Below are 25641 nucleotides of genomic sequence, written 5' to 3' on the forward strand. Positions count from 1 at the left end.
TTTACAGCTTTTTTCCCGTGTAAGGAAGTTTTGACAACTGTTTGGTATTTCTCACTTCGAAACGTTAGATTATTTTTCACAGATTTAAATCAAATTTAAGTCTTGTTGAGTCTTACTCGAAGAATAAAATGTTGTATTCAACACGTCTACGAGTAAATCGGTTCATTTATTCCACCTAGTGCATGATAAACCACTCGTTAACATTCGTGAAATAAAGCGTCCGTTTTACACTCAAACTCGTTGAGTAAATAATTATTTTATGTGGTTTATCAGATTCTGTCTATTAACATATTGTGCATTATACAGGGTTATTCATAAATATGAAGCAATATTTGAACCTCAAAAATGACCTAGAAAATGATGTTAATTTAAATAATAACTCGTGTCCTATCTCTACTGATAAGAATTTTACAGCCCTCGGAATGTGGGTATGGAAATTTGATTTTTTTGTAATAACTTTGGAACTATTTGACCAAATATTACAAAATTTGGAACATTTCCCTGTGACAACATACCCTTTGAACTGGTAATCACGAAAACCGGATACATCCACTCAATTTCCGGTTCCGGCAGTTGCAGGTCACATTTTCTGTGTTTTTCCATTTTTTGCTCTCTTAACAACAATTTTTTATTACCTAAATCGATAGAGTAATCAATTTCGAATAAAAAACGCATAACCTTTAATACCCCTAAAATGGACCGTTTCAAAGATATTTTAATATAAACTGAGGACTGCACAACGCTGAAATCAAAAAGTAGGAATTTTGAATAAATGATATCCATGGCAACAAATGACCATGGTCTCACAAATCGCTGTCAGGCATCTGTCAACTTTGACATTGGACGATTCTTGGGCGATTAATTGAAAATATTTAATAAAAGAGTTTACTTCAGATTCCAAACGTAATCTACAATAAATTCAAATCGATCTCGTAGCATTTAATTTATAAAAAATTCACAAAAACTTATCGACAAAGTTAACAGATGCCTGACAGCAATTAGTGAGACCATGGTCATTTGTTACCGTGGATATCATCCATTCAAAATCCCTACTTTTTGGTTTCAGCGTTGTGCAGTCCTCAGTTTAAATTAAAATATCTTTGAAACGGTTCATTTTAGGGGTATTAAAGGTTATGCGTTTTTTAATCAAAATTGATTACTCTAACGATTTGGGCAATAAAAAATTGGTGTTAAGAGAGCAAAAAAAATGGAAAAACACAGAAAATGTGACTTGCAACTGCTGGAACCGGAAATTGAGTGAATGTATCCGGTTTTCGTAATTACCAGTTCAAAGGGAATGTTGTCACAGGGAAATGTTCCAAATTTTATAATATTTGGTCAAATAGTTCCAAAGTTATTACAATAAAATCAAATTTCCATACCCACATTCCGAGGGCTGTAAAATTCTTATCAGTAGAGATAGGACATGAGTTATTATTTAAATTAACATCATTTTATGGGTTATTTTTGAGGTTCAAATATTGCTTCATATTTATTAATAACCCTGTATGTACATGCACAAAAATAGTTTAGCAGTATGGCTTTAATAAAATATATATTTGTTTAGGAGGGAATAAAATAGTATATTATGTAACTAGTGCTATAAACGCCACATTAGACATAAGTTTTATTAGGCACGAGCAAAGCGCAGCGGAGCAAGTGTTTAATAAAACGAATGTCTAGAGAAGTTTATACACGTGTTACATACTTTACTTTTTCTACTACCACCACAAAAAATTTACTTAAATTAAAAATTAAATTATATGACAGAAACTTCAACTCGTGACTAATACAACAGTTGCAGCAACGTAACTAATACGTACATTATTCACGGCTTGTCAAGATGTATATAAAGGGTCACTTAGCGTCCTGGAAACTTTGGAAACATATACGATAATCCATGTTTTAGATGTGAGAGTAGAAAAAACAAATTAATAAATCCATTATAAATACTTATTTTTATATTAAGTGTGCGAAAGAACTGTTTTTAACACAAGAAAATGCCGCTTTTCATCAAGACCGAAAATTAAAAAAAAGCGTTTAAGCGTTAAAACACAGTTTTGCAAACATAATGTAAACAACATTTTTTCTACAAAAGTTTTCAGTGTAGTGCCTAAAATACATCAGTTTGTGAAACTTCACACACTGACGACGCTTTTGCGCCCATAACCAAATATGGCAAACTTTGCCTATTAATTTACACGTGTGAAGTTCAACATGTTTTATGATTGTAGAAAAATAAATTTTTTCCACGACAATATAGAAATATGACATTTTCCATACGTGTGTGTTAGGAATATAACGTAAGAGGTTGTGCGATTGGCGGAGAGCCCTAGGCGCATCTGGCAAATTGCGCGTGATTGGCTGTTTGTTGGCCATGTGCATTGCTTGTGACTTTGATTTTTTTCATTCTTAAAATTGACGCAAAGTTTTGTAATTAAAACCACCGACTATTTAAACAACACACATCTGCGGCTGCCATGACATTTATTATTACTACATTTTCGTTTTGTTAATAACTATTATAGATTAGTATTATTATTATTTAATTTACAATATGGTGAGTCCGCAGAAATAATTTCCCAAAACTCATTAGATACTGTGCATCTCTATGGCTTGATTACGCGATATGTGATTTTATTAAAGTGAAAATCTAGATTTTAAATAAATGTACATGTTAATATCACTACTTTTAAACAGTAGAATCAAGTTTTTTAAAATGCTAAGTTGTTTAAAATCGTAATAATGTGTCAATTTTTAAATTTATATAGGTAAAAGATGGACACCCTAGTGTTGGAGATTTAATTGAGACGTTTTGTGGGATCACAGACACACATTACTCAAGAGAAATTACAGTGTCTGGAAATGTTGTGGGACTACGACTTCGAACAAGAGGAGCTAATTCGAAAGCTTTTAAAGTAACTTTAACACCAGTCGCTTGTAAGTAACAGAGTTTAATAAATTTGTGTTAAAGTATTTATATCTGTAGCAATTTGTGGTCCATTTTATTTAAATGTAACAGAAGAAATTAAAACTTTGGTTTCGCCTGGATATCCAAACAAGTATCCCAGTGACTTGAGATGTACCTGGATTCTCAAGGCAAATACACGATTTGTTATTCGATTTATTGATTTTGATATGAATGAAGAAAATAACCAGCATGTTGTGAATAATGTTTGTAGTGAAGACAAACTGGAAATTGTTGATAATTTGGTAATTAATGAGACTCATTAGTATGAATCATATAATATATGTTATTTTTAAAGGACGCTCAGTACTCGACTACCGATCTGGGCCCATCATTCACAGTTTCCGGTGACAGAAAGTTAACAACTGATTTTTTGGTAAGATGAAATACCAAATTTTTTAATTGCGCTAAAAATCTACTAAAAAGTTTAAACACATTATTTCAAGAGGTTTTTTTTTAAACAGTTGCATACACATATCACTCAATAATCACTAAAAAACATACTAGTAAAATATGAAGAATTTTGAAACAAAATATACAAGGTGTTAAAAAGAGATTGTAAAATATTTTAGGAGGTAATAGTATGGACCAAAACAAACAAAAAAGTTTTAATACACATGAGTCCGTAAAGTAACGGTTTTGGAAATATGGAAAATTATTCGTTTTTTTAAACATTTGTTTGAAATTTGTTCAAATAAAAAAGAGAAACTTCTAATAAAAATTAAAAATTTTCACATACGATATCTTCAAACCCGTTATTTTGCGGACCCATGTTTATTAAGCTTTTTTGTTTATTTCGGTCTATACTATTGCTTCCTTTAATAATTTACAATCTTTTTTAAATACCCTGTATAGCAAAATGAAATTATGATAAACTCCCAATCAAGTTTATGAAGTATACAGTAAGGAGTCTGATAAAGATGAAATTTACATTTTTTGTCTATTCATACCAATTAATTAACAAAAACAAATTAATAATTTTTTGTTAATAAAAATTTGTTACGTTAATAAAAATTGGATCTACAATACTCAAGCGGGGAGGTTTTTTCGCGCATATGCAACACTCTCGCTTCTCTCGTTTATGCTTCAAACGATACCTACTTGTGCAAAAAAAAATAGATTTCTTGCAATTATTATGTAAATAACTAATTACCTACAATTGTTTAAATTTTTGTAGAGATACGGATATCTGACTGGAAGCCATCAGTTTTGCGGCAAATCTGAAAAACCATTTGATTACTATTCTCAGTTTTACCAATTAAAGATTAAATTTAAATCAGGAAATCTAGACAAGGATCGTGGTAAAGGTTTCAAACTTGAATATCAAACAACTGGTAATATAAACAGTTAATTTTACTTTATTTTTCAATAACGGAGCTTTTTAGGATGCAACCAAAATTTCACGTCTTTGCAAGGACGTATAGCCTTAAATGATGCGAAAACTTTCGATTGTTTCCAAATTATAACAGTACCCAAAAACTACACAATCTCGCTTTACTTCCAACAAATTACCATATACCAAAGCCAAGGATGTGTAAATGGTGGTATTGAGATACGAGAAGGAAATTCAAAGGGAACTTTATTCCAAAAAGCTTGTGGTTATTATCTCCCAAATCCCGTGTTTTCCACGACAAATAAATTGTGGATACATTCCTGGAGTAAAAACCATAATCTAGTATCTTACAACCTTGTGTATACTGCGTCTGATCAAGGAAGAGGATGTGGTGGTCTTATATATAACTACAAAGGAACATTTAGTAGTCCACTTCATCCCATGGCTTACAAAAATAGCACTCCTTGTGTTTGGGATGTGAGGACACCTATTGGCAGAAGAGTTGCCCTCAAGTTTACTGGTAAAAATAATTAATCGAGACGTAGATGTTTTTTGCACAATTGGTCTTTTTGCCACCTAAAATATTCGGTCTTTTTACTAATAAACAATGCATTTGGTACTACGTGCCCCATTTGTGCAAAAAATRTYACAAGGTCMTAGATTGGTAACAAATATTTTACTGTTGTTTCAGTTTTTGATATACAAGGTGACTGTTCAGAAACGTATGTTAAAGTGACTACTTACGAAAAGGAAACTTCAAATGATCACAAATACTGTAAAAATGTAAGTGACAACATTTTGATATTTTATAGTGTTCATATTCCACCTTGTAGGACGATCCGGCTGTATTGTATTCCAATTCACGTATTTCGATTACGTATCAGTCTTCGCCAAAGAATGATGGTTCAGGATGGATCGCAATATTTGAAGCAGTAAATCAGTAGTTGATGTTATACTGTTTCATGTATGAATTATAATCAATAAATTTGTAAACACTGCTAAATAATTATAAATTTAATCATCTAACTGAACTTTGACAAGTCAAAAGCGGCATCCAAAAACTAAATAACCCTAAATTCATTAAAGCACATTGTGCTTTTATAGAGCCATAAACGACTTCTACGGGAGACGTTAATAAACGCAAATTAGAAAAAAATCTTTTAAAACATTTTTTTTACATATGTAAATTGTTTGAGTTATTTTACAACTAGCATCTCAGTTTACAATGCTAATATATCAATTTACAAACAGTTTGGAAATTAACGGTTTTTTGATCCTTGTCATCTGCGGATCCAAAAACGTGTCACGAGTGGACTTTTTCCACGAGTAGATAAACAATCTTTATTTTTCGACACTGTGAAAATTTACGGTTTTTCTCCCGTGTAAGGAAGTTTTGACAACTGTTTGGAATTTCTCAATACGAAACGTCAGGTTATTTTTAAGAGATTTAAAATAAGCTTAAGCCTTGTTGAGTCTAATTCTAAGAATAAAATGTTGTATTCAACTCGTTTGACTGTAAATCGGATGCTTTATTCCACCTCGTGGATGATAAAGCACTCGTTACACTCGTGGTTTAATAACCCACTCGGTGGGATAATCTGTCCGATTTACACTCAAACTCGTCGTAAATAACTATTATCGTCGTGTATAATATTTCATTTAATTTTGTATACTCACCTACCAGAATTTTTTATGTCTGGCTGATGAATACACTGGTCAAAGTGGAGTAGCTAAAAATTACTTTATTGCACTAGACGTTAAAAGACTACTTTATCTACTGAAATTAGTTGATAAAAGCACTTTTTAACATTGAGTACAAAATAAACGTCATTATTACTATCCTATAACACTGTCTATAATACTGTCGTGTCGTCGCTATTTGGTAAAAAATAAAAATCAAAAATAAACACCATATCGCACGTTGCAACTAGATTATGATTTCTTATATCATAAAAAACAACTTAGCACTCGTATTAGGCTGGCCTTAGGACGTGTTTATACAGAGTGTCCCACGTGACACTTTCTAATATCTGTTATATGCCAACGGATTTAAAATGTAGGCAACTTAAAAGATGGAGATTCAATTACTATTAATAAAATTACCTCAATATAAAAAAAAATAATTTTAACATATTTTCTCAATTTAAAATCGAGCGAAACTATTATTATACAAGGTGCGCCAGAACTCGCGCCCCAGAGAAAAATGCCATATAAGGTTAGATACCAGGAACATGGAAAAAATGTTAAAAAAATGTATCTATAATAATTTCGAAGTTTTGAGGGTTTAAAGTTTGCACTTGACTCTATTTATTTCCGTTGGAAACATAATTTTCCAAGTTTTTTTGCTATAGACTATTAAAAGAGGAAACAAGGAAGCTGTATCCTAAATTGTAACTGTGTTCAATGTTATTTGTGGCTTTTATTGGCAAAATTTTGTCCTTTTATTAAATAATTGTAAAAAAAACATATACAAGATCATTACCATTAAARAGATATAAAAAAATGTCAAATGTCAAAAAATAAATGTCAAAATTTTTTGACAGATAGAATTTTTCAAACATTTTTTTCATGTTCCTGGTATCTTACCTTACTTGAAAATTTTCTCTAGGGCGCGAGTTCTGGCGCACCCTGTAGAGTCAAAGTGCAAATTTTAACTCTCATAACTTCGAAATTTTTATTGAGAGAATTTTTTAATATTTTTCCATGTTCCTGGTATCTTACATTACATGACATTTTCCTCTGGCACATGTTCTGGCGCACCCTGTATAAAATAAATGATAAATAAAATAAAATCAAAACTCCAACAGAATATGCGATTTTTCATTCATTTCATTATTATTACGAGTCTATTATTTTTCTTATTAATGTTTTTTTTAATGAAATTGGAGCACTTTACATCCGCCTAAAATAAACTTTTGAATCATGTTACCATGTAAAACTCCAGAATAAAATAATAAATCTATTATGTTTATACATTAAATAAATAATCACAATATGTATATGATACTTGCAACGCCCCTTAAAAGCGATATTGGGAAAAATGTGTTTGTTTAACATTTACTTTAATCATCTTCCAAAAACAATTGTTAAAGTAAACTAGACTATGGACTATTAGTGTATGTGTGTTTTTAAAATGTTTTTCTTTTGTTTTACTTTATCTTGTTTATACAATTTTGTGTTTGGAGTGAATTATTTTGGGCCACAGTAAGTGTTTCTTTTTTAAAATATTTTAAAGAAAACTTCAGTACTTACGAATTGAGTTTTCATTGTTGCAGACATTTATGTCAGTCAACCGAATCAATTCCTTAATCGTTAGTATTATCGCAATTGTAACGATTTTTTAGTTTTCTTTTATTTCTGGGTATTTTCTGTTTCTAAATTATTCATGTTGTCAAGTTATTTAGAACGTCACAAGTCACTTTTATCAGAAATTTAATAAAATGTATTTTCAAAAAAATAAGTTGGTATAATAAAAATCAGGAGGGTAGACCGGGGCGTAATCGATTTCATTTTCTCATTACCAACATAAAAGTGAAATAAAAAATTCTATCACATTATAAATTGAAACAATTAAAGGGTCTCTAAGTATGGTAGCCTTGAATATTAATTTACATATGTACTTCAACTACACCTCTTAAATGTCATGTTCGAGTGAATTTTCAATTTGACATTGACAGATACATTATTGTCGTCGTTGAAAGTCTTTTTGYTATAATTTGCAAGTATTTTTCTTTTACTGGTTGATTTCTTGCTTTTGTTCTGCGTCTCATTGGTTTCTTATAATAATTCCTTACGATTAAGTAACTTCCATGAAATCAGGCATAAATGCACTTGTGTTAGTGTAAAAAATTGAAATAATGATTAGTCCCCGATAAATATTGGCCCCCCATCATCCTTTATTTATTCCACAAAAATGTTGACAATCTTATAAAAAAAAAACATTCAAATGCTGTTTTAGTACTTTACATATTGTATCTGCTATTACACAAACCACACACTGTAAATAAAATTGTGATTATTTAAGATATTTGAGGTAAATATGAGCGTTAAAAAGTCCATTATTTAATAAAGTAATTAACAGTACAAACTGAAATCGACTCATTATTTTGACTCTCACATAAGTAACTTTCTGGTTTTCATAAGATCAGAATATTATTATTGTTTGTTTTCGAAGGATGTAAGATGCAACTTTGTTTTGTAGACGTTTTAAATTTCAACTTTTTCTTTTTTCTTACCTGGAAGAATGCATAAGATCGTCTATAGCTTTACACCCTTAAAAAATTCAATGTAAGAAATTACTTGTCCACGCTCCTTATGTTTATGATGATTCCTATTTATGAAATACCGATTTTGTATCCGTTTTCTTTTCAACTTACCCACTGTTATTTAGAAAATTGGTTTTATACTAATGTACACTAAAAATTCCGAGTTTTATACAACATCCAAAAACATTGGAAAACATAAGGATGTAATGAATACACTGCAAGTAACGAGCGATCAAAATAATTTGTAATCGAGTCATCTTTGATTCTGAGAACGTATGTCTATGTTTGAACTTACTGCAGGTGAAACGTCAAATAAAATGACAAGTCGAAAGGTAAAATTCCAAAAAGTTTCAAACACAAAATTGAGAGAATTTTCAACAAAGAAAGATACATTGTTCAGTAGCGGTTACAATAAATGCTGAAAATGTCCTCCGTTTTCTTGTTAGCACAAAAGCGCCCTTCGTCTATTCTAACTCCATCTGTCACATTTTGCAGCATATTTGAATCATTATTAATTTCAATAATATTTTCTCTTATTCTTAATCTTAATTCTTCCAAGTTATTCAGAGGTGTGCAATCAATGGAATTTTTTAAATAAGGCCACAAAAAAGTCTAGAGGGGTAAGGTCACAGGATATTTTCTGTATTTTGACTAATAAGTCTATTGTCAAAAAACTCCCGTAACATGGTAATCGTGGTCCTAACCGAATGTGCTAGGACTCCATCTTGTTGAAAATAGCCAAGCATCAATTCGTCATCATGAAGTTCGTTTATGAACGGTTCTAAAATCGCTTGTTAATAACGAACTGCAGTTAATATTCCTGAAGCATGATTAAAAAGATGATGATTTTGATAATTAAATTTATAATTTACCTTCAAAAAAGAACGGTCCTATTATACGTCGGCGGCTAATGCCAGCCCAAACGCCAATTTTTTGTGTATGTAGTGGGGCCTCCACATAAACATGACGTTTTTCAGTATTCCAAATTCTCATGTATTGTGAATTCACATATCCACTTAAGTGAAACCAAACCTCATCCGTAAAGAAGGTTCTCTCTAACAAATCATGGTCAAACGTGTTCAAAAACCAGTTAATCGCAAAGGATGTAATGTTAGATCTTTTTAAGTATTGTTTGAAATGAGTCCACTTGCTGTGTCAGTTGTCGAATAAATGTTGTAGGGGCTTCTTTCATTACATGTTGAACAATCTGAATGTTTTCTGGCGTTCTTTTATCTTTCGCTCTAGCCTGGTTTTCTTTCCAAATTCAATGTTTCTCGAAACTGGCTTACACAACGCTTTAATGTGTTACAAAAATTAGCAAAATCCACAAAATTGTTAGGAAACTGCTCGCGATATTCAGTCCATATTTCTTGAGCAGAGTACTCACAGACGCCGTTCACTTTCTGTCCATTTCGAAAATAAGACTCTATGATGAATGCTTTGTACTCTGATGAAAATGCCACAAATAATAAAAGAACTGATATAATATGTAGAGAACAGAATTTGTTTCACTGGATAAACACAATACGACAACATTTTCTTCGACAGGTACCAAATCCAAAATTAAAGTATTTTTTGTCTACGGATYTCTAAAGATTAAAGTATGTAGTTCTCCGTATCTCTGTCCAAATCATAGAACAACAATTCAAATTTGAAGACTCTCTTAAATTACTTTGAATTACTTATATTAAATATAGTAGAAGAAAACTAGATATCAAATGACGGAGAAGTAATGTTAACACGGTATGGTAATTTTATAATATTTTGGTCTGTTTAGTTGAATATCAGATGTCATTGCGTTAACGATATTACAGTCTCCAAGTTTTCAATAAGGTCCTCTAAGGCCCCCTAGACCGGCGCAAAATACTATTACTATTACTAACTGTGGACGAAAACCGACTTTAGGGATCGAGTAATGCCATTGGAATTTCTTATACAAAAAAGAATTTCATGTGCATGTTTTCATGTTTCATTTTGATAATAAATTTATTGAGTGTTGTTCTGAATTGTCTTCACAACCCATTATTGTGAAACGAATCTTGGCACTAAATGCAGTTCCCACCTTCATTTTAAGCTGCTCTGTTTTATGAAATAATTCCCAATTCAAAGCAACCATTACGTGAGTCATTTCACTGCAAAATTTAACATTTCTATTCCCAAAAATATTCTTCCATAAACAAATTCAGGGGTACCTGGACCTACGAAGTTACTTGATACCCCCAACGGATTCAATAAATTAACATTTTTCAGCTTATTTTCTTACAAATGGAATCTTTTTTATTTATTTCACTTTGCTTTAAAATGTTGAGAGGACTGTCTTCTTCTTCTATTCTAAGACAATGGCCTCAGCTAGGGGCGTGGAAATCCACGTATGGATTGATACGAAAAAACTAGTTATCACGAAAAGTTTTAGAGATTGATATCACTTCACAAAAACGACCTGGGCACATCCGGTGCCATCCGGCCTGGTTACCGGCGTGACAGGTACAAAAATTACAAAAAAGATTCCTTGGTCGCACTCAAATTTGATCAAAAATTTAGACAATCACAAACACTTGTTCGACTGGCTTGACGGCCGCCATTGAACTCCGACAGGACTGTCAACGTAACTGACAGTCCTTCGCCTACCGTGGAGCCATCTGCCCGAATTAATTTTAACCACTTTACGTACTCGGGATTTTGACCGCGTTTTTCTAGGTATCAGCAAGATGTTCGCTTATTTGAAATTCCGAGCAATATGCAACAAAGGCATAAATGGTGCCAAACTTTTGAACTGTTTTGCGGTAAGAAAATTTATGCAGACAATTATAAGGACAGCCTTTTACTTTGTATTTGTAATATTAAAGACATTACAAAAATTACGGAATTACTCAACAAACAAACCACTTTGCAGAAAAATATTGATGTTATAAATTGTTCTAAGCTACCTCGTGTTATGATTTCATGTATTTTTGCAATTCTAAATTATTAGTATTTTGCTAGTCGAGAATGTACCTAAAATAAGCTCGGATCTTGGATATTTTATAGTATTCATGTTTTAATTGATGTTTTAAGCACTTAACTTAAAATAAAAAGTCTAAAAAGTCTCAATCGACTGCGATCGAAATCGGTAGATGGAGCGCAATAAGGTACTGACGCCCGAAATGTCACAGAAACAAAGTTTATATGGAAAAATCGAAAATTGAAACGGCCTTATAAGCGCAGCTTTTTGATTCAGATGGCCTTGGTATAAGTTAATGTACCATAGCTTGAACGTATCTTGGATATGTTGATTCACAAAACATGAGAATTTAGAGTATTGTAAAACTTCATGTTTATGTGGAGGCCCTACTACATCCACAAAAAATTGGCTTTTGAGCTGGAATTAGTCGCCGACGTATAATAGAACCGTTCTTTTTTGAAGGTAAATCATAAATTTAATTATCAAAATCATCATCTTTTTAATCATGCTTCAGGTAAGTACATTAACTGCAGTTCGATATCAACAAGAGATTTTAGAACCGTTCATAAACGAACTTCACGATGACGAATGCTTGGCTATTTTCAATAAGATTGGGCCACAGCACATTCAGCTATAATAGGACCACTGATAATAGACTTATTAGTCAAAATACAGAAAATATCTGACCTTCGATATCCTGTGACCTTACTCCTCCAGACTTTTTTGTTGTATTTATCGCACACCTCTTCATAACTTGCAAGAATTAAGGTTAAGAATAACTGAAAAAGTTAATAAAATTGATAATACTGCGAAATGTGATACATGGAGTTAGACAAAGGGCGCTTTTGTGCTTACAAGTACCTATAAGGTATCAAAAATAGGTACAATGAAAATTTTAGAACTTAATGGGGAATGAAAGGTTATAATCAATAATTATAATCAATAATAAGTAAAAAAAAACTTTTTTTTGTCGAATATCAATAAAAATGTCACTTAACTCTACCAAAATAAAAATAAATTGTAATAAAATTTTAGATTTAGTATTTGTTTGGTATTAGAAATATGTGTAGCATATTTTCCAAACAATTAATTAATTAAAAAGTTGAAGAATTAGTTAAATAAACATTACGTTGTGTTTGTGTTTTATATAAAAAAATCGCTAAAATAGACCAATGAGAGGTACGCCCAGATAAATGGATCAAAGTGTAAACAAAGTGTTTGTTTTGTTACTATGGAAATGCTGACTTCAAAGGGTATATAAAGGAGAACAGGCCGCCACACCGGCAGATTCATTTGACTCTCCTTCCGGACCTCTTTGGACGAAATCACTAGGACCTCTCCTGGTGGAATAACTTCAGGACTTTTTCTGGAGGATTGTACTCTTTGGACATCTTCAAAGAATACGGTCGACGGGACCTTCTTCCGTCGTTAAACCACACCTACCCCAGGACATTTTCGGGGAACCGAGTTTATCACTGGACACGGGCCACGGGATCCCTTCCGTGGTAAAGGGCTTAACATCTGGGACTTCTTCCAGGTGGTGTCACTTCCTGGATCTCTTCAGGAAAACAACCGACGGGACTTCTCCCCTCAAATTTATAGTTACTAAATAAATTTCGGAAAGGCATTCTTATGTAGTGTAGACCTGGAGAACATCTCCAAATAGTTCTTTTCCAACTTTTAGGAAGAAGTTGGTGGCGCCCGGTTTAAATAAGTAAAAAAATAAAAGAAAAGGCATTGCAAAATATTGACGCATGGTGTGAAAAAATGTAATGTCGAAATGTAATGTCATCAAAATTATCTAACATTTTAAAGTCTAATAGTGTTTTTAACAAAGTATATCTCGGTAACTAAAAAACTTTTATTAGATATCACTATTATTATCACTATCTATCATACTTTAAAATTGTGCATTTACCAACCAAGCATAAAACATAATAATTATCCGCAATTTGAGCCAGAAATAATTACATTTATTTCAGACCTAGAATAGTGTCTCAAGATGGCCACCTAATATTTTATGCTGCAGTTCATAAAAATATTAGCTTACAAACTCAAGGAAGAGGAAAAATACACGTTAATGGAATTGACTTATCTCAAACAGCTAAGTTAGTAAGTATTATTAACTTTAAGTCAATAATTATTACGATTAAATTGCTTTTCTTCTAGACGACTAGCGCATTTGAAGCTATGAAAAAATATCAAACAAATTTCGAAAACACTTTTGAAAAAGTTTCAAGATTTGAGCAACTTCTTGACGATGGGTTAATGCAAAAAATAACAACACTGAACGGTAGAACAAATGCCACAATACAATTGCCAGTAAACAGCGCGGTATTTACTAATCTAATCGAAATAAAAAATACATCTAAATGATTTCAGTCTGTGGTACGAAGTGTTCGAAGGTTGAACAGAAGAGTTACTGCTCTCCAAAAATCTGTGAAAATGTTGGCTGAACTTTTAGAAGTTGATGATTGTCAGAGTAATCCTTGTAAAAACGGAGGTACTTGTCAAGATTTATTTAATGCTTTTCTATGTCAATGTCCACCTGAGTGGGAGGTTTGTTTAAAAACCCACAAAGTTTAAAAATTAATTAAAATTTCCAGGGGCCTTTTTGCGACAAAGATGTAAACGAATGTGCCAGATTTGCAGGAACGGATTTAGGGTGTCAAAACGGCGCAACTTGCGTTAACCGGCCAGGTTCATACGAGTAAGCAGCTAATCGAACATTTTCAAAAGTCCTTTTTTCTTTAATAAATTTTTTAAAGGTGTTTGTGTTCCCGTGGATGGTTTGGACTTCACTGCAGACGGCGAAGCGTAGATTGTAGAGAAGGTTCCAATTCAGAGCTTTGTGGTCACGGCACTTGTGTCACACAATATAATGATGTTGGATATAAATGTATTTGTGATGAAGTAATTCTCTTATATGCTTGTGACTTTTCGAATTTATAATCTTATATTTTGCAGGGATGGACAACAGATGGTAAAACTCCAGCTTGTAATACTGATGTTAATGAATGTACATCAAATAAACCTCCTTGTTCTGTTAATCCGCTTGTACAGTGCATTAATCTACCGGGATCTTTCCACTGCGGTAGCTGTCCAGCTGGTAAATAATAATTATAATAGTGTTAATGCGTTTTTAGATTCTGCATTTTTTAAAATAGCATCCAATAATGAAAAAAAAAGTTTCAATCATAGGTTTTTCTATTTTTCGTCTGAAAGAAAGCTTATTTCGATATCAAAAACGATGCTTTAATAAACAATTTACAATTTACTTTATAGAGGTTGGTAATGGTGGTTTTCCGCGGCGTTTGAGCGATTCCTCTTTTTTCAGGTGGTGTGCATGAAATATTTGCAGTATTCATTGTCAATTCAACACAATTTTGAAAAATATTTGAGACTTTACACTTCTAAAATCGAATTTTTCAAACTTTGCGACACTTATTACCAACCATCACCTTATTTGGGCAAAAGTTCCTAAATCTTGAAAAATTGACTTTGATGTTAAGAGTACGTAAATCGCGCAAAATAGAAAAAACAGTATAAAAAACTTGTTTTATAAGTCATTTGTGGAAACTCGTACTTCCCTGCTCGTTTCATAAACCTGGACTCGTTCCACAAAACTTGTCGTTCTTTAATATACTACACTGACGGACACGGAATTTTGGACGATTTGTCATTCGACTGACATAAAAATGTAAAATGAACCTTTTTTTCGGTTTTTGTAATTTTGATCCTGATAGGAAGAGAAAAAATGACAACAAATCAAAATAATTTATTGAATTTATATAAAAACTCATATTGCTGGCATTATTGTTTCGGAAAATCGACGCCAAAAATAAATTTCGAGTAAAACTAGCAAATTTTAGTTTCAAACGTCTCATAATAACATAGCCCAGTCAAATTAGACAAATCGGTAGAAAAAAATCCTAGAGAGTTGGAATTTTTTTTAAACGCTTTTTTTACACTTGGGAAGACATATCAAAAGTCCCCGAAGGTGAGGGGCGAGCTCGAGAAGGGGGAGGGGGTTAAAGGTGTCTTTTTTTGGTTTTTTGCTTATATCTCGGAAATTATCACTCCTATAGATTTTTATCATCTTATCCAAATTAAAGCTTATAAAATTTCCTACAAAAATGGTCCTTTGAATTTTTGTTGTAGGACTAACCGTAAGCGAGTTATAAGGCAGACAAAAAACATCATTTAAAAAACTGTGCTTTATCTGCATTTAAAACAGAATTTGTCTTGTAATTTAAAAACAACTGACAGTAAATTGAATTTGCTGGGTCCAATACTTCATTAAAGGAAGGGGGAATCACGAGGGTCCATAAATACAAACTCATCGTTTATGTAATTTATGCAGAATTTTCTGTAGAAGTCTATTTCTGCATCAAAATTTCCTACAAAAATGGTCCTATTCATTTTTGTCGTAGGACTAAGCGTAGGCTTCAAAAGTTTGGAGTCTACATAAAATTGCATTAAAAATCTTTGAAACACATTTCATTAGTATATGGTAAGTATTTATATGTGTAGAGCGTTCCCCAACTAAGCTGGTCTGCCTGAAAGGTGACTCGGGTGTAAACATTTAAACGGAGATGTAAATAAAAATTTTGGATGAAAGAGAGAATCAATCTGTAAGGGGGTTAAATGGGGTGTAAAAGTTTAAACAAAGATATAAACATTAAATTCTTTAGAGGTGTAAAAGTGTAAAATCAGATTTTTCGAAAATTAGTTTTTAACGAAATAAAACGATGTACACATTTAAAGGGATATAAAAACATTAAATTTAGAAAATATGATCCTTAGAGAGTGTAGAAATAAACTTTTTAAATTTTAATGTAATAAAGTAGAGTTTAAACACTTAAAAAATTAGAAACATGAAATTTCAATTTTGAGAGTGCAGAAGTGCACTAAGACGACACTTTATGAAAATCAACATTTAATACTTACCCATAAACATAGTCCATGCGAAGAACGAGACTACTATAACTGAATCCCATACATAACATAGCTAGTTATCCAGCTTTACAGAGTACCTAAGCCTATGGAATGGTTTTGTGAACGGGCTTTCTCCCATTTTATATCAGAAATACACGCGGACAAAGTCGCAGGCAAATGCTAGTTCAGCATATAAGGATGACTCGGAAGACTTGATAGACCGTTGTGGCACCTTCTAATATACTGTTGGATCCAATACATTCAATTTACTGTAAGCTTTATTCAAGTCATCGATATTAAATCATCTATTTATTAATATTGTACTGAACAAGACTGTAATTCGGTTTTCAATGTTTAAGTAGAAGACGAAGATGCAGAATATGAGGACGACTCGGAAGACTTTATACACTCTCTAATGAAGTGTTGCACCCAATAAATTCAATTTGCTTTCAGTTTTTTTCAAATCACAAGATTAATTCTGTTTTAAATGCGGATAAAACACATTTTTTTAAATGATGTTTTTTGTCAACCTATAACTCGCTTACAGTTAGTCCTACAACAAGAATGCAAAGGACCATTTTTGTAGGAAATTTTGTAGGCTTTAATTTTGATAAGCAGGCAAAAACCGTTAGGAGTAATAGTTTCCGAGATATAAGCAAAAAAACAAAAAAAGACACCTTTAGCCCCCTCCCCCTTATCGAGCTCAACCCCCACCATCGGGGACTTTTGATATATGTCTACCCAAGAATAAAGAAAGCGTTTAAAAAAATCCAACTCTCTAGGATTTTTTTCTACCGATCGCCCTATTTTTGTCTAATTTGACTGGGCTAACAGTAAAGCGTGGCTTACATTGACATTTTTTGAACTGACATTTTGATATCCAAAATTCCGTGTCCCCCAATGTACATATTTTATACAAAAGGTTTACATCACACGTGCTAATGAATTTTTTTTTGGTACTAATTTTCCCAGTCATCAAAGATCATTGAGTTTGTTCAGTTAGAGTAGCTAATTAAGAAATCCAGAATCTGGCAAAATTTTTGTTTGTTTTTCAAAACCTTCAACTATTAAATAAGTAATTTCTAATTATTAATAAAATCATTCCAAAAAAACTGTTAATGGAATCTTCAAGAAAAACGCGTTGTTTTTGAATATAAAGTGTCCTTAGAGTAACTTTTGTGGCTACTCTTTACGAAAATATTAGAACTATTCATATATATGAGTAAAATACTTTTATAAAAAAGTTTCAATATATTCACTTTCTCAGTGACGATGGCTTTAATAACGTAAACCACTTAATGAAATGCAAATAAATACCACTAGTTCAATCAAATTTCTGATTACCTTACATGGCATTTTTCTCTAGGGTGCGAATTTTGGGGCATCCTGTATAAGGTGCCGATTTTAACTATCTTTTTATTCTTTTAGGATACACTGGCAATGGCTACTACTGTACAGACATTGACGAGTGCAGTACAACATTAAACGGGGGATGTAGTACCAATCCAATGGTACAGTGTATCAACACTCTTGTAAACACTATAATAATTTCCAGTCGCATTGCTTTTTAACACTCTTTTGTTAGGGATCGAGATTTTGCGGAAGTTGTCCTCCTGGATACGTAGGAGATGGAGTAACCTGTTCATATCAAGGAGTATGTAGCGTAAATAATGGGGGTTGTCACTCTTTGGCAACTTGCAGAAGTAACCCAAGTAAGTAAATACAACAGATTTATTTTGTGTGGGAAATTAATATTTTTTTATTTAGGGATTAGTTCTACTTTTGTCGAATGTATTTGCCCTAATGACTACACCGGTAATGGAATTGGACTTAATGGTTGTGTCCGTTCGTTGCCTGCAGCTCAAGGTCCTTGTACGTCAAATCCTTGTAGACGTGGATTTTGCAGAGTTACTAATGGGACCGATTACACGTGCCACTGTCCCAGAAGATATACAGGTAGGTATTCAATCATATACTTTTTTCTATGCAATCAGAATACAATACGTTTTATTACATTTTAGATATGAATAAATGAATTTCAGAACAGATGATCTGTGATTTTAAAATTAAGTTGCCAATATTGAATAATGTAGAAATGAGGAGATATGAGACTTGTCAATTTTTTTATCCACCGTTTCTTCGTTATTCTGTGTTGCCGACTTAATTTCGATAACACAGGTCAGGTCAGGTCATTTTTGCTATATCATTTTCATTAAAACTTTTTTTGTCTAAACTGTTCTGTAATTTGTTATTTCCTACGACCATATACATAAGTAGATCATAACACACAATTACATATGCACGAAAATTGGCAAAATCGTACGAGGTCGACTTGTTTTCGCACTGTGTGTTAGAAATCTAACGCACAATTCACACTCGAATGTTTTGTATTTTTTCATTCAACGTATGATTTTTGTATCCATTATAAAAAATAAATCGTTATGAAAAAAAAATATGTTCGTAAGAAAAAAAATATTTATGGTCGTAGGAAAAATAGTGAAAAGAGAGAAGAAAAAAAAAAATTAAGTACGGTTCTCTAAAATGATAAAAAATAAAAATTAACCATTTTTCTTCCTTGACAATCGTTGACCAAATCAATTTTTGATATAATAATATCTATTAATAGTTATCAAACTAACTTACAATAATTTATTAGGTAAAAACTGTGAAAAATTCCGTGATTTATGTGCTTCCAACCCGTGCCAAAATGGAGCAACTTGTACTTCATTGTTGGGCACATCTTATCGGTGTTCCTGTCCATCGGCTTATACAGGACTGCGTTGTGAAACTCAAAAGCAAGGTAAAAATTAAATTTAAACACCTCAAATTTTATCAAAAATTTCTTATAGATTGTGGTGGTCGATTGGTGGGAGAAACTGGTGCATTGGTTTTTCCTTCGGGTTCTTCACAGACTTACGGAAGTGCAATGAGTTGCGCTTGGATCATAGAAACAAATGTTACCAAAGTCCTAAATATCACTTTCAAACGTTTTGATGTCGAAGGATCCCATGGTTGTCGTTATGATTGGCTACAGGTGATAAAACTGACTAAAAGAAGAATTATAGAAAAAGAAATTTTTAGATACATGATGGGAAAAATACACTAGCACGATCTTTGGGTAGATTTTGTGGGCACCAGTTACCAAATGGCGGAAATATTGTTACGACTCATAATACTGTCTATCTGTGGTTTAGATCGGACCATTCTGTTGCAGCGGAAGGTTTTGAATTAAACTGGACATCGATTGTACCATGTATTACTTCCACATACACAGTGATTTATAATTATAATAGAAGTGAAAACCATTGGCATAGGGTGAAGGTTATTTAAGAAAAAATATGAAATCCATAATACAAAAATTGAAGCCTATAAAGGCAATGTTTTTTCTTTTGTAATTTATTTCTTAAAAAAGTTTTCCCGGGCAAGTGCCAAGGTTTTACTGGCTATTATACACATAATCACACTGCTTTTAAACTCATATTACGATTTTTCAGTTTGTGGAGACCAATTGAAAGAAGTGATTTCTCATGGAATTATCCAGTCGCCCGGATCTCCTGGCAACTACCCAAATAATCGGTAATTAGCATATTTTTATTATGACTGAAAAAAATCATTTAAAGCCCGACGCACAGAGGCATCTACAGACTATAATTTTTAATTAAATTCTGCAGGGTGTAACAAAACTCGTGAAATAATTCATTTAAATTAAAACTTCGAATATGTTCACACACATACGAGTATACATACAGAGTGGTCCAAAACTCTGGAAACGATTTTATTCTGGCGATACTATCAATTTTTTTGGCAATTAAATTTATAGGTGTACAATGGCTATAAAAATGCTATTCAAAAAAATTGATTATTAATAATTGTTTATAAGGTCAAGTGGGGCAAATGCGAGGGCCATAACTAAATTTGTAAATTCAATTTCATATGGCTCATTCAGTATTTAGTTTAAAGTATTTACATCATTATTTCAAGTATTTAGTAATGGGAAAAAATATTTTTTCAAAAAAATAGGTACCTAAATGAAGCACCATGCCTCATTATTACATTTACCCCGTGTAAAGGGGCAAATGTAATATTCATATCGCATTTAGTAACAGTGTCTACAGATTGGATTCTGGGGTAACACAAATAAAAGTGAAATAAAAAGAAAAAAAGTAGTTTTTATTTTAGAGAGATCAGACAATCATAACCAAAGTTAGAAACTTTTCAAAAAATAACCTTTTACTTATTCTAATTTTCTAAGTGTATCAATCAAGAAATAATCATGTTTCGGAACTTAAAATCGAAAGTTGTTATTCCACGTCCGGTAACTTCTGGACTGGGTAGAATATGAAAAATAAATGTGATAATCCTATATTACATTTGCCCCAGGGAAACAAAATTCAGGGGCAAATGCAATAACGAATGTAAACGGTAGCAGACATACTAAAAATACAGGGTGTTTGAGGATTGRGAGCAAATATTTTAACCACTAATAGAACTCGGCAAAAGAAGCAACTTTCCTTATTCCAACTTTTGTCGAAAGCACGTCATTTCTGAGTTAAAATTAAAAATAAATTGAAGCTGAAAACCCGTCCCCGCCTATGTGTTAATACTATGTTTACGTTAATTCATAAGAAAAAACTTTGGAACGTAAACAGCGTAAAGACAAAAAATTATCGCTACATTAGGGTAGATCAGTGTCAATGTTAGTGGGTGAATACTTGCTATTATAAAAAATTGCTCGAAATGTGGTCATTCGTTGGCAATGCACACTTCTTGTACTTTTCGGGCTAGGGAAGCTTGCGTTCGCACACACAACCCTTCGAAGGTATAAATTTGAGCTGCGTAAACTAATTCACTAATTGTTTTATGTGCACCCACAAAAAAACACACGTATTTAAATCTGGTGACCGCGATGGTCATTGGCGACCCATCCATTTCTAGGGAAAATGATTGTTCTATCCATTGGTGACGACTTTGGCATAATCTAATAATGACTTGATTGACAATTTGATTTCAAATCGATGTGCACAATTCACCCGAAAGCGCATTAACGGCTAACTAAACTGACACGTGTAAAAAATTGGATACGGAATTTGTTTGGTCTTCAATTCGACTTTTCATAACAAATGCTCTTAGTGGTTAAAATATTTGCTCGCAATCCACAAACACCCTGTATATGAAAAAAACAACTTTACAACACTTATGTTATCATAATATTACAAGACAAACCAAAAACTTACCTTAAAACTTCATATGAATCTTGATGAAAAATTAGCTTATAAATTTACATACCATGCCTTTAGAAGGACCCTCACGAAATGACACCTCACATTTAGTTATTCGTCGGTAAAACAGTATCAGCAAGTGCTTAGCTTACAGTCGATGAAATAGGTGTTACACATTCACGGGGCACCGGATAATGAATGAATCATTGCCCTTCCGTACCGCCTTGTCATTCTCGCGCTCGTCATTGCAGCCAACCGTCCAAATGTCCGTTTCAGTCTGCCACGCTACTTGCAGCCTGCGCCCTCGCAGGAGAGCTGGGATTACCTAAAAAACAAACACAAATTCAGTAACATGTCACGAGCTAATAGTTATACCAATTCCTGTAACCCCAAAAGTCATGCAACACAAATACAATCACTATTTCTCGACACTCATCTGCTAGAAGAATGCACATGGGAAGAACTCGAATCCTCAAACTCTACCTGCAAAATAAAACCTGAAATGGGACTCCATAACATACACAGAAAAACGCTTATTCAGTGTTCTTCTACCCTTCACCTCCCCAAGTTAGTAAATCGTCATTGTGGCCTCTGCCACATTTCATCAACTTTATCAAATCAAGTCAAGTCAAGTCACAAGTCGTGTACTCGACAACTCTCTCTGGCTGCTTAGCCATCTTTCATCTCAACTGCTTTACACAAGCTTCGAGTCATGACTCTCAACTTTCAACTCCAATCACTTTGATTCTCTTAACATCTGAATTTATTCATAACAATGCTAGCTTCAACTTTACCCCTAGCACTACCTACAGGTTCGCTATCACTCTCTGATTCGTCAACTACGAAAGGTTTCATTCTGTCTACTGCACAAACACTCTTATATGAATTTTGTGACCTACTCGCCCCAGGCAAGTCTTCAATATAGTATCTATCGTGTGTAGTAACACCTTTTTCCACAACAAATGGCCCCTGATACTTTGCAAGAGTCTTCTTACTCCTTCCATCATTAGTGGACACGTTTCTTCTGATCAGCACTTGCTGATCCTCCTCAAACACATTAGGCTTACGTCGCCTAGCGTCAAAATTTTTCTTTTCCTTTTCTTGTTCCTTCTCAATCTTCTCTAAAGCTCTCTTTCTTAACTCTTCTACCGGTTCTCGTGCACGATCTACCTCTATATCTACTTCTACAGCATGCTGTATAAAAGCATCTCCAACAGCTTTCGGCCAATAACCAAACAACAGTTCATAAGTACTTTTGCCAGTGGCACAATTCACGACATTGTTCAGCGAGAATCGAACCTTATCCACTATTCGGTCCCACTGTTCGGTTATACCTCTCGACTTATCCATTTGCACTATCTTAAATCCACACTTACGTGAAAACTCAAGAAACTGCTTACTCTTAAATGAGGTTCCTCTATCACGAATCACTCGTCTAGATACTCCAAAAGTACCAAAAATCTCGTCCAAAAACTTCAAAACTGGCCCCACTTTTGTACTCTGGACAGCCCTCAAAAACACGAATTTTGTAAAAGCCTCTACCACAACCAGCAAATAAAAAATTTTCTTTTTTGTTTGTACGAATGGACCAAGGTGATCAAGGTGATGAATCGTGTCCATCGGCGTACTCACTTTCTTAATGGGATTCAAATATCCAGGCTTAACCCCAGCTGGTTGGTTATTGTACTAGCAGTCTAAAGATGCAGTCACGTGTTTCTTTATGTACCGTCTTATGCCCGGAAACCAATAGTATCTCTTCACAAGTTCTAAAGTCTTCTCAACACCAAAAATTTGTCTACGTACCACTTTCGGTACCAACCATCTTAGTCCCGCTTCTGTTTTCCGATATACTATGCTATTCACGAGTTCGTACTCGACATGTATTCGTCTTTTCTTCAAATCACCAGGTTCCTTCCCCAGTACCTCTTTCAAATATACACATCTTGGATCTTGTAATTGGACGGCAAGTATCCGGTCATCATCGCTTATGTTCACCTCAGATACTGACACCATTTCTTCGTTAAGAGGATTCCTACTGAGAGCGTTGTACTGTCCGTACCCGGTGCTTATGGGTCCGACAGATCGAGGATGACCAAGGGTTTCAACAGATCAAAGGGATAACGTTCAAGTAGCTTTTTTTTCGCCATCTTGTTACAGGCACTTACTTTTATTAGCGCATGCTCGCTTATAGTTTTGGGGGAGCGGAACATTTAAACATTACATTTCCTTCCCATCTTTAATAATTGAATAAAATAAAAATGAAACTTCTAACCAATTAAAATTAAAAATTCTTATACTGTAGAACAAACTTTCACCTTGCACTTCACACAAAATCGGTGAGATATCTCAGAGATTTCCGTTGGCGAATGGGTCGACCACTAGGGGTGTTTGATGTCGCTCTGGGGGTGTTAGGTGTTGTTCTAGGAGTGTTGGGTGTCGCTCTGGAAGTGTCGGGTGTCGTTCTTTCTCTTGAGGGTGTTGGAGGCGGTGATGCAATCAGCGGCAAAGGCATTGATAGTTTTGAGCGTGCAGAGTTTGGTGACGTGAAAGGTGTTCGTGACAGAGGATTTGGGGATGGTGTTTTGGTGTGTGGCGGAACGAAGAGTTTAAAAAAGGATGAGTTCCTGAGTATTTTTTTGTTTTCTCGTTCAGCTTCTTTTTGCGATCCTCTTATCTTCACGATTTTATATGGTGGTCGTAACACGGTGTAAATGCATTAATTTTTCGTTGCTTGCAGAGAACTGTACCTCCGATTTTGAAGAAGATAGTCTTTGGCTTTCTTCTGGCGTTAGCTCTGTCGTTTTGATCCTGTCTATTTTGTTTTTCTATTTTAGTATTGTATTTGGATGATTTCTTTTTTTCGTCGGCCACATGAGGTAAAAAGGACTTAATTTTTCTACCAAACATAAGTTCATACGGTGTTTTCTCTATAATTTGATGAGGGCAGTCTTGATAATTTATTAAAAATCCATGTATTAGTGAGCTATAGTTGTGTTTTTCGAAGTTGAGGCAGCAAATGGATTTTTTTATGGTTTTAACAAACCTTTCCACCATTCCGTTTGCTTCGGGCCAATACGGGGTGACTGGATGATGTTTGATGTTATAGTTTTGTAGAAACCTTTGGAAACCTGCTCCGTTGAATGGAGGTCCGTTGTCCGACTTTAACATTTAAAACCGAACGTGGCAAAAATATTATTCAGAATGAGTTCTAAATTTTTAAAGCTGGTTGATGTTACGAACTCTGCAAAAGGAAATCTTGTATATTCGTCTACTAGTAAGAATACCTATTTTCCATCTGGAAAAAGATCTGCGAAGTCTACGTCGACTGATTCAAACGGGTATATCGTGCTATCTGTGGTACGTGTTGGTTCTTTATTGCATACCGGAGTTGTAACTTGACAAGCTAAACAGCTTTTAACAGTCTTTTTACTAGTTTATCGAGTTTCTGGAACCATACTTTTGTTCTAAGAAGCTGTTTTGTTTTTACGACGCCTAGATGACCTGTATGTGCTAATTCAACTGTTTTTTCCTGAAGACTTGATGGCAAGATTAGTCTGTGTTGTCTTAATAAGAGTTCGTCGATGACTGATATTTCTCGTTGAATATTTTTAAACGGATTCAAATTCTCTTCTTGCCATGGTTTGTGGTCGTTTTCGGTAATTGTTCGTTTTACTTTTTGAAGAGTGGGGTCTTTGTTCGTTTCTTCTTTTTTTGTGGATAGGACATGTGGTGTTGCACATTTTAGTACGAACCTAGCACATTCTTCAATTCGCAAAGTTTGTTCAACTTACAAGTGTCAACATGACTCATCTTCGTTCCAGCCCTGTACTCAACTACAAAGTCAAAGTCTTGAATTTGTAACCACCATTGACCAATTCGTGGTAACAAATCGCGTTTCGTCTACGTGGTTCTAATTCCATTATAATCCGTAACAACCTTGAACTTCATACCCAACAGATAAACTCAAAATTGCTTCA

The 25641-nt window shown here is 33.5% G+C and overlaps 2 protein-coding genes across 2 annotated transcripts in view; both read left to right on the forward strand.

The window, feature by feature from the left end:
• The window catches only part of LOC123005249 (cubilin-like), a 51748-nt gene extending 46449 nt beyond the window's left edge, over positions 1 to 5299 (forward strand). The window contains exons 34-40 of the mRNA XM_044398920.1: positions 2772 to 2940; positions 2990 to 3213; positions 3267 to 3344; positions 4146 to 4302; positions 4354 to 4821; positions 4993 to 5084; positions 5135 to 5299. Of these exons, the coding sequence (XP_044254855.1) occupies positions 2772 to 2940; positions 2990 to 3213; positions 3267 to 3344; positions 4146 to 4302; positions 4354 to 4821; positions 4993 to 5084; positions 5135 to 5245 (1299 nt within the window). The 3' untranslated portion in view covers positions 5246 to 5299. The remainder of the gene's footprint in view (positions 1 to 2771; positions 2941 to 2989; positions 3214 to 3266; positions 3345 to 4145; positions 4303 to 4353; positions 4822 to 4992; positions 5085 to 5134) is intronic.
• Positions 5300 to 7434: 2135 nt separating this feature from the next.
• Positions 7435 to 25641, forward strand: part of LOC123005252 (cubilin-like) — a 69530-nt gene continuing 51323 nt past the window's right edge. Inside the window, exons 1-14 of the mRNA XM_044398923.1 lie at positions 7435 to 7505; positions 13490 to 13619; positions 13677 to 13841; positions 13890 to 14066; positions 14114 to 14217; positions 14276 to 14420; positions 14475 to 14616; positions 17874 to 17977; positions 18031 to 18157; positions 18213 to 18401; positions 19102 to 19245; positions 19295 to 19479; positions 19527 to 19698; positions 19940 to 20021. Coding sequence (XP_044254858.1) covers positions 7435 to 7505; positions 13490 to 13619; positions 13677 to 13841; positions 13890 to 14066; positions 14114 to 14217; positions 14276 to 14420; positions 14475 to 14616; positions 17874 to 17977; positions 18031 to 18157; positions 18213 to 18401; positions 19102 to 19245; positions 19295 to 19479; positions 19527 to 19698; positions 19940 to 20021 — 1937 coding nt within the window. The remainder of the gene's footprint in view (positions 7506 to 13489; positions 13620 to 13676; positions 13842 to 13889; positions 14067 to 14113; positions 14218 to 14275; positions 14421 to 14474; positions 14617 to 17873; positions 17978 to 18030; positions 18158 to 18212; positions 18402 to 19101; positions 19246 to 19294; positions 19480 to 19526; positions 19699 to 19939; positions 20022 to 25641) is intronic.

This window comes from Tribolium madens, unplaced genomic scaffold, assembly GCF_015345945.1.
Source record: "Tribolium madens isolate multiple individuals breed KSU strain unplaced genomic scaffold, Tmad_KSU_1.1 Scaffold_20;HRSCAF=117;Tcas5.2_LG4, whole genome shotgun sequence".
Lineage (NCBI taxonomy): Eukaryota > Metazoa > Arthropoda > Insecta > Coleoptera > Tenebrionidae > Tribolium > Tribolium madens.